Source organism: Hipposideros armiger, unplaced genomic scaffold (genome assembly GCF_001890085.2).
Source record: "Hipposideros armiger isolate ML-2016 unplaced genomic scaffold, ASM189008v1 scaffold_471, whole genome shotgun sequence".
Lineage (NCBI taxonomy): Eukaryota > Metazoa > Chordata > Mammalia > Chiroptera > Hipposideridae > Hipposideros > Hipposideros armiger.
The window spans coordinates 18,374-30,258 of record NW_017731821.1 but is presented as its reverse complement, the minus strand read 5'-3'; the positions used below and the strand labels follow the sequence as shown (position 1 = coordinate 30,258).

General features: G+C 51.8%; 2 protein-coding genes across 2 annotated transcripts in view; both read left to right on the top strand.

Annotated features, from left to right (window-relative positions):
* The window catches only part of ST8SIA2 (ST8 alpha-N-acetyl-neuraminide alpha-2,8-sialyltransferase 2), a 74,309-nt gene extending 69,350 nt beyond the window's left edge, over window positions 1-4,959 (top strand). The window contains exon 6 of the mRNA XM_019666456.1: window positions 441-4,959. Coding sequence (XP_019522001.1) covers window positions 441-726 — 286 coding nt within the window. The 3' untranslated portion in view covers window positions 727-4,959. The remainder of the gene's footprint in view (window positions 1-440) is intronic.
* A 1,693-nt stretch (window positions 4,960-6,652) lies between these two features.
* LOC109395457 (uncharacterized protein C15orf32) lies at window positions 6,653-9,235 on the top strand (the record flags this gene model as incomplete). The annotated part of the gene is given in 6 exon segments (XM_019666457.1): window positions 6,653-6,688; window positions 8,449-8,647; window positions 8,650-8,680; window positions 9,103-9,155; window positions 9,158-9,178; window positions 9,181-9,235. Coding segments are annotated over 6 exon segments (395 nt in total), but the record flags the coding sequence as incomplete, so codon positions are not given.
* Window positions 9,236-11,885: the final 2,650 nt, after the last annotated feature.

The window sequence follows — 11,885 nt, the reverse complement described above, 5'->3', positions numbered from 1 at the left end:
ACGGCTGCCCCACGTCAGTTTGAGCTGCATTATGAAGGGAAGAAAACATGGATTTGGCATCAGAAGGCCTGGAAAGAGGACCTGGTTCCTATACAATGCCAGTTTGGAGTCACCTCGGCGACCTTGGGCATGCCACTTTTCGTCCCTGAGCCTCATTTCTGTATCTGCATCTACTAAGAGGCTTCCATTAAATCATGGATGTGAAAGCTGTCAGCACCAGGGGCAGCTCCATGGCTCAATAAGTGGTGGGTGTCAGTCCTCTGTGAAGGGACCCAGGAGTCAGTCAGTCAATAGGTCTCTGCAGTTCCTGGAGTGGCAGGAGGCAGGCTGGGGGGCAGGAGAAAATGTCCCTCTTCCTGCTAAGGAAAACTAAAAACTCACATTTTTTTTGTTTCTTTTGTTGCTTCCCCTGCGCCCACCCCCACCCCCACCCTTTGCAGATACTGGCTGACCAACAAAGTCCACATCAAGAGACCCACCACCGGCCTTTTGATGTACACCCTGGCCACACGTTTCTGCAACCAGATCTACCTCTACGGCTTCTGGCCCTTTCCACTTGATCAGAACCAGAACCCCGTCAAGTACCACTATTACGACAGCCTCAAGTATGGCTACACCTCCCAGGCCAGCCCCCACACCATGCCCTTGGAGTTCAAGGCCCTCAAGAGCCTGCATGAGCAGGGAGCCTTGAAACTGACTGTCGGCCAGTGCGACGGGGCCACGTAAAGCGGGCGCTCGGCGGGACTCGGTGGCTCACATTTCCTGCCAGCTACACCACAGGCAGCGGGGAGTCGGGGGCGGCACAAACTGTAGAGCAAGCTGGCTAGTGGTTTTCTTTGTTCCAGTGTAAAACAGTGACCAGAATATATATATCTATACCTGCATATATATATTGACCTGAGTATTTATAACTGTGTGGTGTTCATCTAGCATTAGGCAGATAAGCCACAGGAAGAAGGTGTGGAGAACCCACCAGAATTCAGACGCGGTCCATCGTTGGAGGCAGAAGGACTCGCCATGAAAAGAAGCCAGTCCCATGACTGTGGATGACAAACTGCCTCCTGGGTTGGAGGGACCTTTGGGGCTCATGAATGAATGGAGAGCCACCTGCTGGCAGCTGCCCCAAGCCTCTGAGAAAGGTGGAATTCTGGGTGAGCCAAGACCCAGAGGGGACCACTTCGCCCAAGTTCAAAACAGTGCTGTTTACAGAGGAGAGGGAGGTTGGAGCATCCAGCTGAGCAAAGGAGCACAAGGACAGCAAGAAGCAGAGGCCACGTCACAGCAGAGGGCCTTTCCACGCACTTAGAGCTTAACTGCCCAAGGGATGAAACCACGGTTGACCCACCTGTCCCAGAAGGGCCGCCACAGCTACAGAGAGAAAGCTAGAAAAGACACGATGGACAGTTCATATTCTGGCTTGGCGAGAACCACCAAGAACCTGGGACAGAGCACACAGATGACACTAAAGAGCTGGCGTGTTCCAAATTGCATTTTTGAAAACTGGCAACCTTTTGCTAAGGATCAGCAGCACTCCACCCCAAAACAACACAGGAGAGCGTCCAAAATGTGGTTGTGTGGTGGGTGTTCTCTAAAGCGACTTGAGTCCCCCAGGGAGGAAGGGACCCTGGGATGTCACCCGCAGGGTTAGCCTCCTTCCTGCCCTGTGCGAATGTCACACAAGGGACTGCAGTGTCCCACTTGTGCTACCAGGGAATCCACAGCGAATGCCTAAAAGGGCACCACAAAGATAAATGTCACCTTTTTAAAAATACATATGACTGCCTTTCTGGGCGCCTCCAGAGCCCCCGAGTGGGACGCCTACAAGAATGGGAAGCGTTTAGCTCCATTTCTCTACAGCCACTCTCTCTGTTTGCTTTCTGCATGGCACACACTGCCGGGCTTCTGCAGCCAGACTGCTGTGTTAATGTCACTTTCTTGTCATTCTCCTATCCTGATGGTCAGACTCGCCAACACTGAGCTCCAACACTGAGGTTTTCAACTCTGCAGGGAGCGTTTCCAATGTCCCCTCCACTCCCTTTCCCTCGAGAGGCAATGATTTTAGAATTTTGCAAAATTCATTTTCCCCCCTATCAAGATAAGCAGTGGACACTTTTTTTTTTTAAAACCCAAAGCCAAATGCAGTATCCAAATACTGGACATCATCTCCCCAGGGGGAAATCTGGGCCTGATGCCAATACCGTAGGGGCTGGAATCACAGGTCACATATAGACAAACATTAGCTGGCTTCATTTGTGAGATGTATTCCCTTGCCTGATAAATAACAGTGTTTTAAAACATATTTGAAAGATAAGTAAAAAACCATTATCTTGACGGTGAAGAGAGTTAAGGAAAGTAATCAAGATCTGCTCCCAAGCATATGAGACCGGACATAATTAATCAATGGCAATTCAGAGCAGGACATTTGGTCTGAATTAATGGCCGACAGGAAGCCAGTGGAGGCGGTAGAAGGATATTCAGAACCATTAACCCCACACGCAGCTCCAAACCATGATTATGATTCTAACATCTCTGTGTTTCTTTCCTGTTGTTCTCGTTGTGGATGCTTGAAGCCTGAGATTTGGGATTTGCATTATAAAATGAATATTTTTAAAAAGCAACAGCCCTTACAGCCTCTGTGGGAACTGAGTGGTTTGGACTCGCCATGAGAAGTGGAAATAATTAGGATCATATTTTACACTTCTCCAGGGCCTTTCATCTTGAGGATCTCAGAGGCCCTGGAGACATTTAATTTCTGAAGCTTGCGGAGCCCTGGGGAATGGGCAGGATTGCCAGCGGGGCCTCACTGGATTAGCCAAGGCTTTGGATTCTAGAACATTCCAGCGGTGAGTCCTGAGGGGAGCCCTGATGGCAGGTCCTAGAGTTGGCTTTGTACCCCGTCTACCAGCCAGCACCTTCTCTGGGGAATTTTAAGGGCCAGAGAGAGCTCTTTGGGAAACATGGTTTTCTTTCTGTCCTATCTTGGTTCCTGAAACTGAAACTGATGGGAGTTGAAGTGAAAAAGCCCTTACAACCTGCCTCTGGGTCCACTCCGGAGAAAGACTGGGGACCCAAGACAACCCACATGTCACTGTCCCCTAACTCTTGGGTTCTCTTTATAGCTCAGTTTGAGTGAGTTTCCACTGCAGCCTTGGGCATAAGCCAGCTAGTCTGGGGGGTAGGGGACCCAAGGAGTCCCAGCCTGTCCCCTGTCCCCAATTCCCTGATCTGCTGCCTTGGTCCAGTGGTCACAGCCATCCCGGGAGCAGGTAGTCAGTCAGCCTCAGCCAGGTGACCCTTTCAGTCACTTCCTGTGGACCATCAGTCAATCCCCAGTTACCCTGCCATCAGCCACCCTGAAACCTCTCAGACCTTCGCCATTGTCCTCAAGTCCTTGAATGACCCCCACCATCTGCCTCCTCCTTTGCTGAAGAGATGGAGCCAGTTGAAATGAGGTCTCACCTCAAAATCTCTTCCTCTCCCCATCCCCTTCACCTTCTTCCTCCCATTTCTGAGGAAGCAACATCTGTCCTCCTGCCAGTGACGTTCTTCCTGACACCCTCAGCCACGCCTCTGCTGCCTCCACTCTCTCTGCCCACCATCACGTGCTCACTCCATCCATCCTGGCTCCTGCGGCCTCTTCTCTCATCTCCCCTTCACCACCAGACCTAGGAAGGGGGCTCCAGGCTTGTACTGCCATCCCTCCTGACCCCCATCCGATCTCCCTGTGCCTGGGATCAGTGATGCCGCACCCTCCACGTTGCCACACTGAACTGCCCTTTCTCATCACCAAGCTCTCCGCATTGGTTGGCTCTACAGCGACCCCTCCTGGTCACTCCCTGTCCCCTCGGTGCCCTAGGTACCACCTTCTTGTGGTTTTCCTCCTCCCTTCCCAATGCATCTTCGTCGTGTATTTATGTATTTATATATTTATTTATATATTTATGATTTATTTATTGACGCCCTTACCTTGACCTAAAAAGGAGTCAGGGTAGATCTGACCGTTATTTCTCTCTCCCCTCCTTGTCCATAACATAGACGCGCCCCCCCCCTTGGCAACCCTTCCTCGGCTCCCTTCTGTTACCTCCCTACCCTCTCCATCAGCAACCTCACACCTTCCTCTGGGTCCACCATCCACACTTCCCTGCAGCCCAGCCCTTCTCCCAGATTCCAAGTTCGGATTGCACCCTGCTTGTTGGCAGCGCCATAAAAGCAACACATCTGAGTCAAGTTATCATCTCTGCCTCTCCTTCCTCCGCGATTCCCTCCTTCTTCTGTCAGAAGGCCCATGATCCTCTCAACCACCCAGTTCCGAGACCCTGAAGTCATCTATCTTCGACTCGTCTCCATTTGTTTCCTTGCTGCTCCTTCCCACCAGCACTACTCCGGCCTTCTTGTCATGTGGGCAACTTCAGCAGCAGTCTCCGCTCCCAGACTTCCTCTGGGCATGCTTGCGGCTTCTCCAGGCCACCCTGAAAATGCATAGCGACTTTCATCTCCAGCCATTCACACAGTTTTACAAGTTCCCTTGGCCCACAAAATGATGTACGCGTCTTCATCCTGACAGTACAGACCCCCCTAGTAAGGCCTCATTCTTCCTTTGCACCCTGCTGTCATTCCTGGAAGGGGTGCCCGGTTTTCCTGTCTCTGTGCCTTTGGTCCTGCTGTTCTCGTCTCCCGGAAATGCGCTCACCTCCTGGAATGCTCTTTTTTGTTTCCTTCAAGGCCCATGCAGAAACCACATCTTTCATGAAGCCCTCCCTGATCTACCAACCACTGGGATCTCCTTCCGCTGAACCACCATAGCACTTTATTTGTACCTTTCTCATGGCACTTACCATATTCTGCCTTGTATTATAGTTACTGTGCACTTGTCCTCTGACTGTTCTTAGACTGTAAGCTCGCCAAGGGCAGGGCCTGTGTTTTTATTCATCTGTGTCCATCACAGCACCAGGGGTGGTGCATAGCACACAGCAATTGCTCAATAAATGTTTCTTGGGATTAAATCCTGAATGCCTGTCAAGGGCTGTAAAATTAATAGATTTATTTTGCTTCTATGATGTCACAAGAACCTCCAAAAAAATCATGTGAGCTGGGCAGATGCAGAAATTATTATCCCCCTTGTAGAAGTCATAAAACTGAGGCAAAAAGACGATATGAAGCCACACAGCTCACCAGCGGAATTTGCATCTAGGTCTCCTTATTCCCTACTCCAGGGCTTTTTTTGGTTAATCCTTGGGTCACTGTAAATGAAAAGTGACCCTAAGCACAGTCCTGGCTGCCACAGGTCAGGCATCACATTCACAGACTCAGGAGAACCTCAGCAGGAACCCCAGCTCATGTGCCCATCAACACATGCCAAATCTTGCTCCTTCTGAGGGAGGACAAAAGCCATTCGGGTTTCACCGGGCCCAGGGGGTGCAACTGTGGGGCCTCATAAATCATCCCCACTGCTGTTGTCACGGGGTAGGGAACCATCTGTCCAGATGGCAAAGAGACCCACAGCTCCAAGGGCTGCGGTTTGATAAATCTCTTCACGCCTAATTAAGGCTCCCCTTCCAAAATGAATGAAGCAGGAACAGGAATTGAATGATGCTGGTCGGATGGGACTCCAGGCATGTGTGCCGCCTCCTGAATGCCCTTGAGAGCATCTCCAATGACACCGACAGCCTGCCCCAGCCCTCCTGTCTCACCAGAGGGGCTGTATGTCATCATTTCTTCCCACCTTCATCCCATCTTTTTGCTTTCCCACTCCAGGGCTCTTCCCCTTGGCATCCACCAAGGGCCAGGTGAGCCCCGAGAACTGCAGCTCCTCTTGGGTAGCTGAGCCTTGACCTCGGGCAAGGCAGTGAGGTGGTAAGAATAGGGAGGGGTGGGGCGCACTCTATGCCATCCCTCCAGAAAGCAAAAAACAAGAGGCTTTGTTCTGATGGTGGTGGGCCATCCACAACAGTGAGAGGTTGCCATGGTTACCTACTGCTTAGAAGCAATGTTTTTGTCGCCTTTGGGCTTCATGATGAGGGTAGGGATTTCATTTCCATCCTTAGAAGTCCAGGTGGTAGGACCAGTTTCCACACACAGTGCATCGAGCCATCCAGCCCCAGACCAACCAGTTTGTCTAGAATCGCCCCTAGTTGTCTTCAGCCCAAACCCAAACGAACCACACAACAAGAACACGAAAGGTCCCCTGTAGCCTTTCTCAGCCTTCCTCACCACTTCCTCAGCCATCCTACCTGCCCCTAGGAACTGGGGTGGGAAATGGGGCTCCCAAGCGGTTCTAGGAACTGTGTCAAGAAAAAGCCAAATGCTCCAGCCATGACAACATGTTCAAATGTTGAAGAGGCTTCTCCAAAACTGACCTAGCACCAGTTGTGAGCAGCCAGTCCTTGGCAGAATCACAGAAAATGGGATGACAGCCAAGCAGGGAGGACACTGCCCTGTAGCCCACGCGGACCCCAGCAGGGCAGTCCCAGCCAACAAGGAGTGCAGACTCCAGGGCCAGACACTGGGGTGAGCCAAGTCGGGGTTGGCTCCGCACAATACCCCTTCAGTTCAGTTCACGGCGCCTTTATTTTTGAAAATGAGGTTGTCACAGCGGAACTGCTGGACAGAGTCCAAAGGGGTGACTGGATATCATCACAACAATTAGCGCTTCATGGAAGTTGGATATTGCAAAGAAGACCACTCTGGGGTGAGCTATTTTGCTCAAGAAGAGCCAAGAGTGTGCTTTCCCATTCCAACAGCCAGGAATGGGGATGGCGAGGATGCAACTGGCTGTCATAACGACTGGCTGTTTCTTGTGCTCCTGAGCATCTCTGGGCAAGAGCTCAGGGATGAGTACCAAGTGATCCAGACGCCTGCCACTCAAGAGCCCAAGGAGCGTGGATGAGCCACCTCTCCAGTGCAAAATGGAGAAGACACCTACCTGCCTCCTTCACGGAGTGACTGAGAAAATGCAAACAAAGGATGAGGTAGAAGGTAGGGGTGGTGGAGAGTACCCGTGCTACAGAGCAAATGAGATACGTGCAGCTGTGAGTTTCCCAGGTTCTGCTTGTGTAACTGCTCTGCTTAAGCCCGCCAGCGGCTTTCCTTCACCCTTGGAAGACAATGCCAAGCATCTTACTATGTCTTACGAGGTCGTCAGCCCTCCTTCCCACGGGCTCACCACATTCCAGCAATATAGGCCTTTGTGCTTCTTCTAGAACTTTCCAGACTCACTCCAGACCCAGGGCCTTTGCACTTGTATTTCCCTGAACTGGAAAGCCTCCTCCCCAGCTCCCTGCATGCTGCCTCATCATCTTTCAAGTCTCAGATTGAATGTCACCCCCTGGGAGTCCATGCCTGGCCACCCTCAACTAATCACTTTCCACTACATATCCCATTATCCTGCCAGGTGGTCTCTTATAAACTCTCTGAATCACCTCATTTATTTTGTAGTTCTCAACCCAGAGAAACTTCATAAAAGATCCCAGTGCCCAGGTCACACTGGGGATAAGCTTAATCAAAACCTCTGGAAACCCATCAGGGACGTGAGTACTTTTTAAAAGGCTCCTTCTAGAGCACAGACAGGATTTCATGAGAAACATTGGCACAGTTGCTCCCTTGTTTATTGTCTGTGTGCCCTTCTAGAAAGTTCAGTGGGGAACCTGTTTTCCATAGCAATGTTCTGTGTACCATGGTAGAAGTGGCCACCCTCCGGGGTTCTGGCTACTGTCTCTGCTTGGGGCACTGGTACCAGGCTGACGATGTCACCACTTCCCTGGCACTCTCAGGAGGCACAGGCCAGCTCTGAATTCTCAGGGGTCATCCTTTGACCCCTGGTGCCCCAGTAGATAGCCTGCATTTTATCGCTTTAGCTAAGCTGATCAGTAAAGTTCTTCCTGTCCCCCTTTCACCGACTCAGAGAATGTCATGACTCTTGCCCTGCATGGGAGGCTCATCCCTGGGCTGAGCAGGCATTGGAAACTCAGCACCACGCCAAAGACCTTTGTCAGCCTGGCTGCACAGTGGAGCCACAGGGGGAGCTTTACAATCCCCTGGTACCTAACCCCGCCCCTCCAGGGATGCTGCTGTGAATGGTCTGGGGTGTGGCCTGGGCACCTCCGGAAGTCCCCGCAGATGGTGCTGAGTTGCAGCCCCAGCTGGGAAGCTCTGCCCCAGGCCCAGCTCAGGCCTCTGGCTGGAGGTCACTCTTTTATTTATGACCTCTGAGGGTTCCTTCCTTGATCTCAGGCTTGGCTCTGTTTTGCCTTGTGGGTTGTATTGTTGCTGCTTTCATGTTAGTCACCTCCAGGACTCAGGATGGCTGAGTGCTCGCAGCAGGAGGAGAGGTCTGGCTGCTTCAAGGGAAGACTTGTACCCCGTCACCCCCAGCGTGGGCAGGAGTCCCATCTAAGGTAAAGAACACCAAGGCCTCCTCAAAAGAAGTAAGGGTTGCTCCCACTTCCTCAGCTACGCCCTGAGCCCTGGGCCCTGTGCAAGGTGCTTTCCGTGATGCTTACCCTTGCCCTGTATGTTTTCCTTCCCCCATTCTACAGGTTAGATAACCAAGGTTCTCAGAGGTTAAAAACTCATTCAAGATGCCAAAGCTCCTGAGTGGATGGTTTGGTGCCAAAGCCAGCACTGTTGGCACCAGCCCACCCGGCTAGCCCCTTGAGCACTTAATTCTCTCAACCCTTCACCACGCAGCCGTGAAGAGAGGACAACAGGACATACCTTCCCTCTACCCAGGCTTCTCACAGGCCAGGCCACGGCTCTGTGTCAGCTCTTGCCATCGGCAGAGCTGCTATACAGCCAGAACGCATCTGTGTGACAATGTCAATTGTTAAAATACTTTCATCCTTCCTGGCCAGTTGGTCAAGAGCTCTACCAGCCTGGGCCCGCCAAGCACCCCATGCGCCAGCACTGTGGCCAGGGTCTTTTCTGATTCCTCAGGGTCCCTGTGAGTTTTTAGATGTTCTGCATATCACCTCTGCTCCCAGACCCTCCAGGCAAGAGCCCAGGGACAGGGGAGCTGTTTGAGCACTTGGACCACCGGGCAGGACAGCGGACTCATCTCACTGGCATTTCTGTGGTGGCCAAGCCTGGAAAAGTGGCAGGCTTTTCTCTTCTTGTGTTTTCCATCTTTGACCCGGAGCAGATGTTCTGTGTAGCTCATGTGAGACAGAGTGCAAATTCAGTTGCAAAGCATCGAGAGGCACAAGAAGGAGAGGCATCTTAGGACACTCAGCCAGGGCTGGTAATGGGAAATAATAACCTTGAATAATATCTATGCGGCACAAGTGAATAGTGGGAAGGAGATCAGGAATGGAGGGAGAGGCAGGGGACCAGAAAAGAGCAGATGAGGTTTACTGAGCACTAACTAAATGCTTTCCATGGACTAATTCATTTAATCCTCATGGCCACCACTTGGAGGCAGATGCTATTATTATTCCCACTTCACAGATAAGAAAACAGGCAAAGAGGTTGATTAACTTGCCCCAGGTCAACAAGCTAGGATGTAGTTGAGCTGGGATTTGAACCCAAGTCCTCGGGTTCCAAAGCGGAACAGGAAGCCCTAAGCTTCACCCAAGGCCCTACAGGCTGTGTCAGCCTCACCAGTGAGAGATCCTGCTGTGTCCCATGGGTGCAGTTCCCACACCAGGCTTGGTGCTAGTCCCTCCCCACCCCCAGCTGTCACCTGCAGGCCCACTGAGTGGAAATGCTCATTAGGGCAGTGACAGTGACAGGCTGTGGCTGCACAGCCTTGGGACCTATGGAGGCAGCAGCTGCCTTTTGAACTTGGTGAGAAGTTGGGACTAGACATTTCCTTCCGCATGCACTGGGCCACTTGGCTCAGTGTCTGGGGATGAGATGGGGGACAGTCAAACTGTGGGCTGCTAGAAAAACAGAGGCCATCTTGGAACCAAGGAATGAAACCAACAATGCAGAGGACAGAAGTGAATGCTTGAAGAGCGAGGACTTGACAGATACAGGATGGGAAAGGTCATGGTGCTTTCCTGTGAACTCTGAAAGATGTCACCAGCTGTCCTAGTCAGGACGCTGGCTCCAACAGCCTGCCTGGAAATTAGGCATTCACATCAGCTGGTCATAGCAGAGAAGTGGCCTCGAGCCGCTTTTGCAGATGACTCCAGGCCCCGACCTGTCCTTCGCAACGTCCTGCCTGAGCAGCGCACTTTACCTCCCCTCTCTGTTCTCGCAAGAAAATCTGTCTGGCTCAGAAGCTCCTCTGATGAAGCCTGAGATGGCGCCGTGAACCCTTCACCCACGAAAGTCAATCCATGCGCGTCAACTCATTGCCCTCTTCTCCCTGCCCGTTTCCCAGGCCAAGAGGCCCAGACGAGTTTGTGGTGAGTTCTGCTCAGTTCCCGCCCAGCTCAGCCCACCTACTTGGCTATTGTGGGCAGGGCCTGGCCTGCAGTAGGTGCCCAATGATGAATGATTGCTTGTTGAATGAATCAATCAATCAAGCAAGCAAGCAATGCTTCCCAGTTTTCTGAAACCATTTCTCTCTGTTTACTCAACAGATGGGCTCACAGGCCTCAGTTTCCTTATCTGAACAAAATGGGTCTTTTTCTCTGCCTCCCTCTACCTGAGAGCTGCTGGTATAATCATAGTAATGTAACAGATAGCTATGGGCTTTGAGTGCCAGTTGGCACCCTGAATTTACCATCAGCACCCCTAAATATCCTACACATTGCATACCAGAAGAGGCGCTTTTCTCCAAAGGGCATGGTGTCCCAGCAACAACTTGAGTCAAATAGCCTTAGTATCTTCCATTTGTTGAGTGTCTGTCACGTGCCAGCCACTGCGCTGGGCACTTTGCCTAGACTGTCCCCTTCCTCCATCAGTCCCCTAAGATCAGTATTAGTTACCCCCATTTTATGGATCAGGGCCCATGGCTTGTCAGACGGCTAGTAAGTGGAAGAGCTGAGACCTAGCCCAGGTCGAGAATTCTTTCCATGAATCTCTGCCTCCCAAATCTGCACAGCAATGGAAGCCCAGTCATTTTTCATTCATGCACTCGTTCATTCATCTCTTCATCCATGTCAGAAACATCAGGGAGTTCCCATAGGGTGACATGGTCCATCAACACCCTGTCCTAGTTCCTGAGGGGCTCCCAGTCAAGTGGTGGTGCTGGGGGAGGAAGGGTGGTCGCCTGGTACAGCCCTGTAAGGGCTGATGTAAGAGGAGCAAGCAGACTGCAGGGAGTGAGGCGGGCAGAAAGAAAGGAGCAAGGAACTCTGCTTGGAGGAGGGAAACAGCAGGGAGGAGGACACCGCATGGGGGGTTTCACAGAGGAGGGCACATTTGCACTCCTACAGTAAGTGAGTGTTTCCCTCGCTGCTAGTTCTACAACTCACCCAGGTCAGCTCCTTCCTCTTCAACTAGTCCACTCTCTCTCCCTTACTCCTGAAGGGAGCAGAGCTTTGGAACAAGCCATAGAGGCTGAGTCCATGTACCTGTGAAGACAGCTCTCCTTTCCTCTATAGATACATGGACCACAAGGATGAGTAAGGGCTGGGATACTCTGGCCCCTACCCCCTGTACCCCAAAGCCTAGTGATCCTTCAGCTCTGGGGCTGTGGGGTGCAGTCCACTTACATCGTAAACAACCCCCACCCATGAGCCACCCAACAGAGCTCACCAACCAGAAGAGGAGAGGGCTCCATGCGTGTGCCCACCCATGTCTGCGTCCAGTCATTCATTCAATGTCACAGACATGCTGAGAGCCAGCAGTGCACCAGCCCTGCTCCAGGCATTACGGGAGATACAGTCCCTGTCTCTGGGAGTTCAGGGCTGATGAAAGGGACAATTATGCAGGTGTAGCTAGTAAGACCCCAGGGCTTCACATCTAATAACAGTATCCTTGGGCTGTTTGTAGCTCTT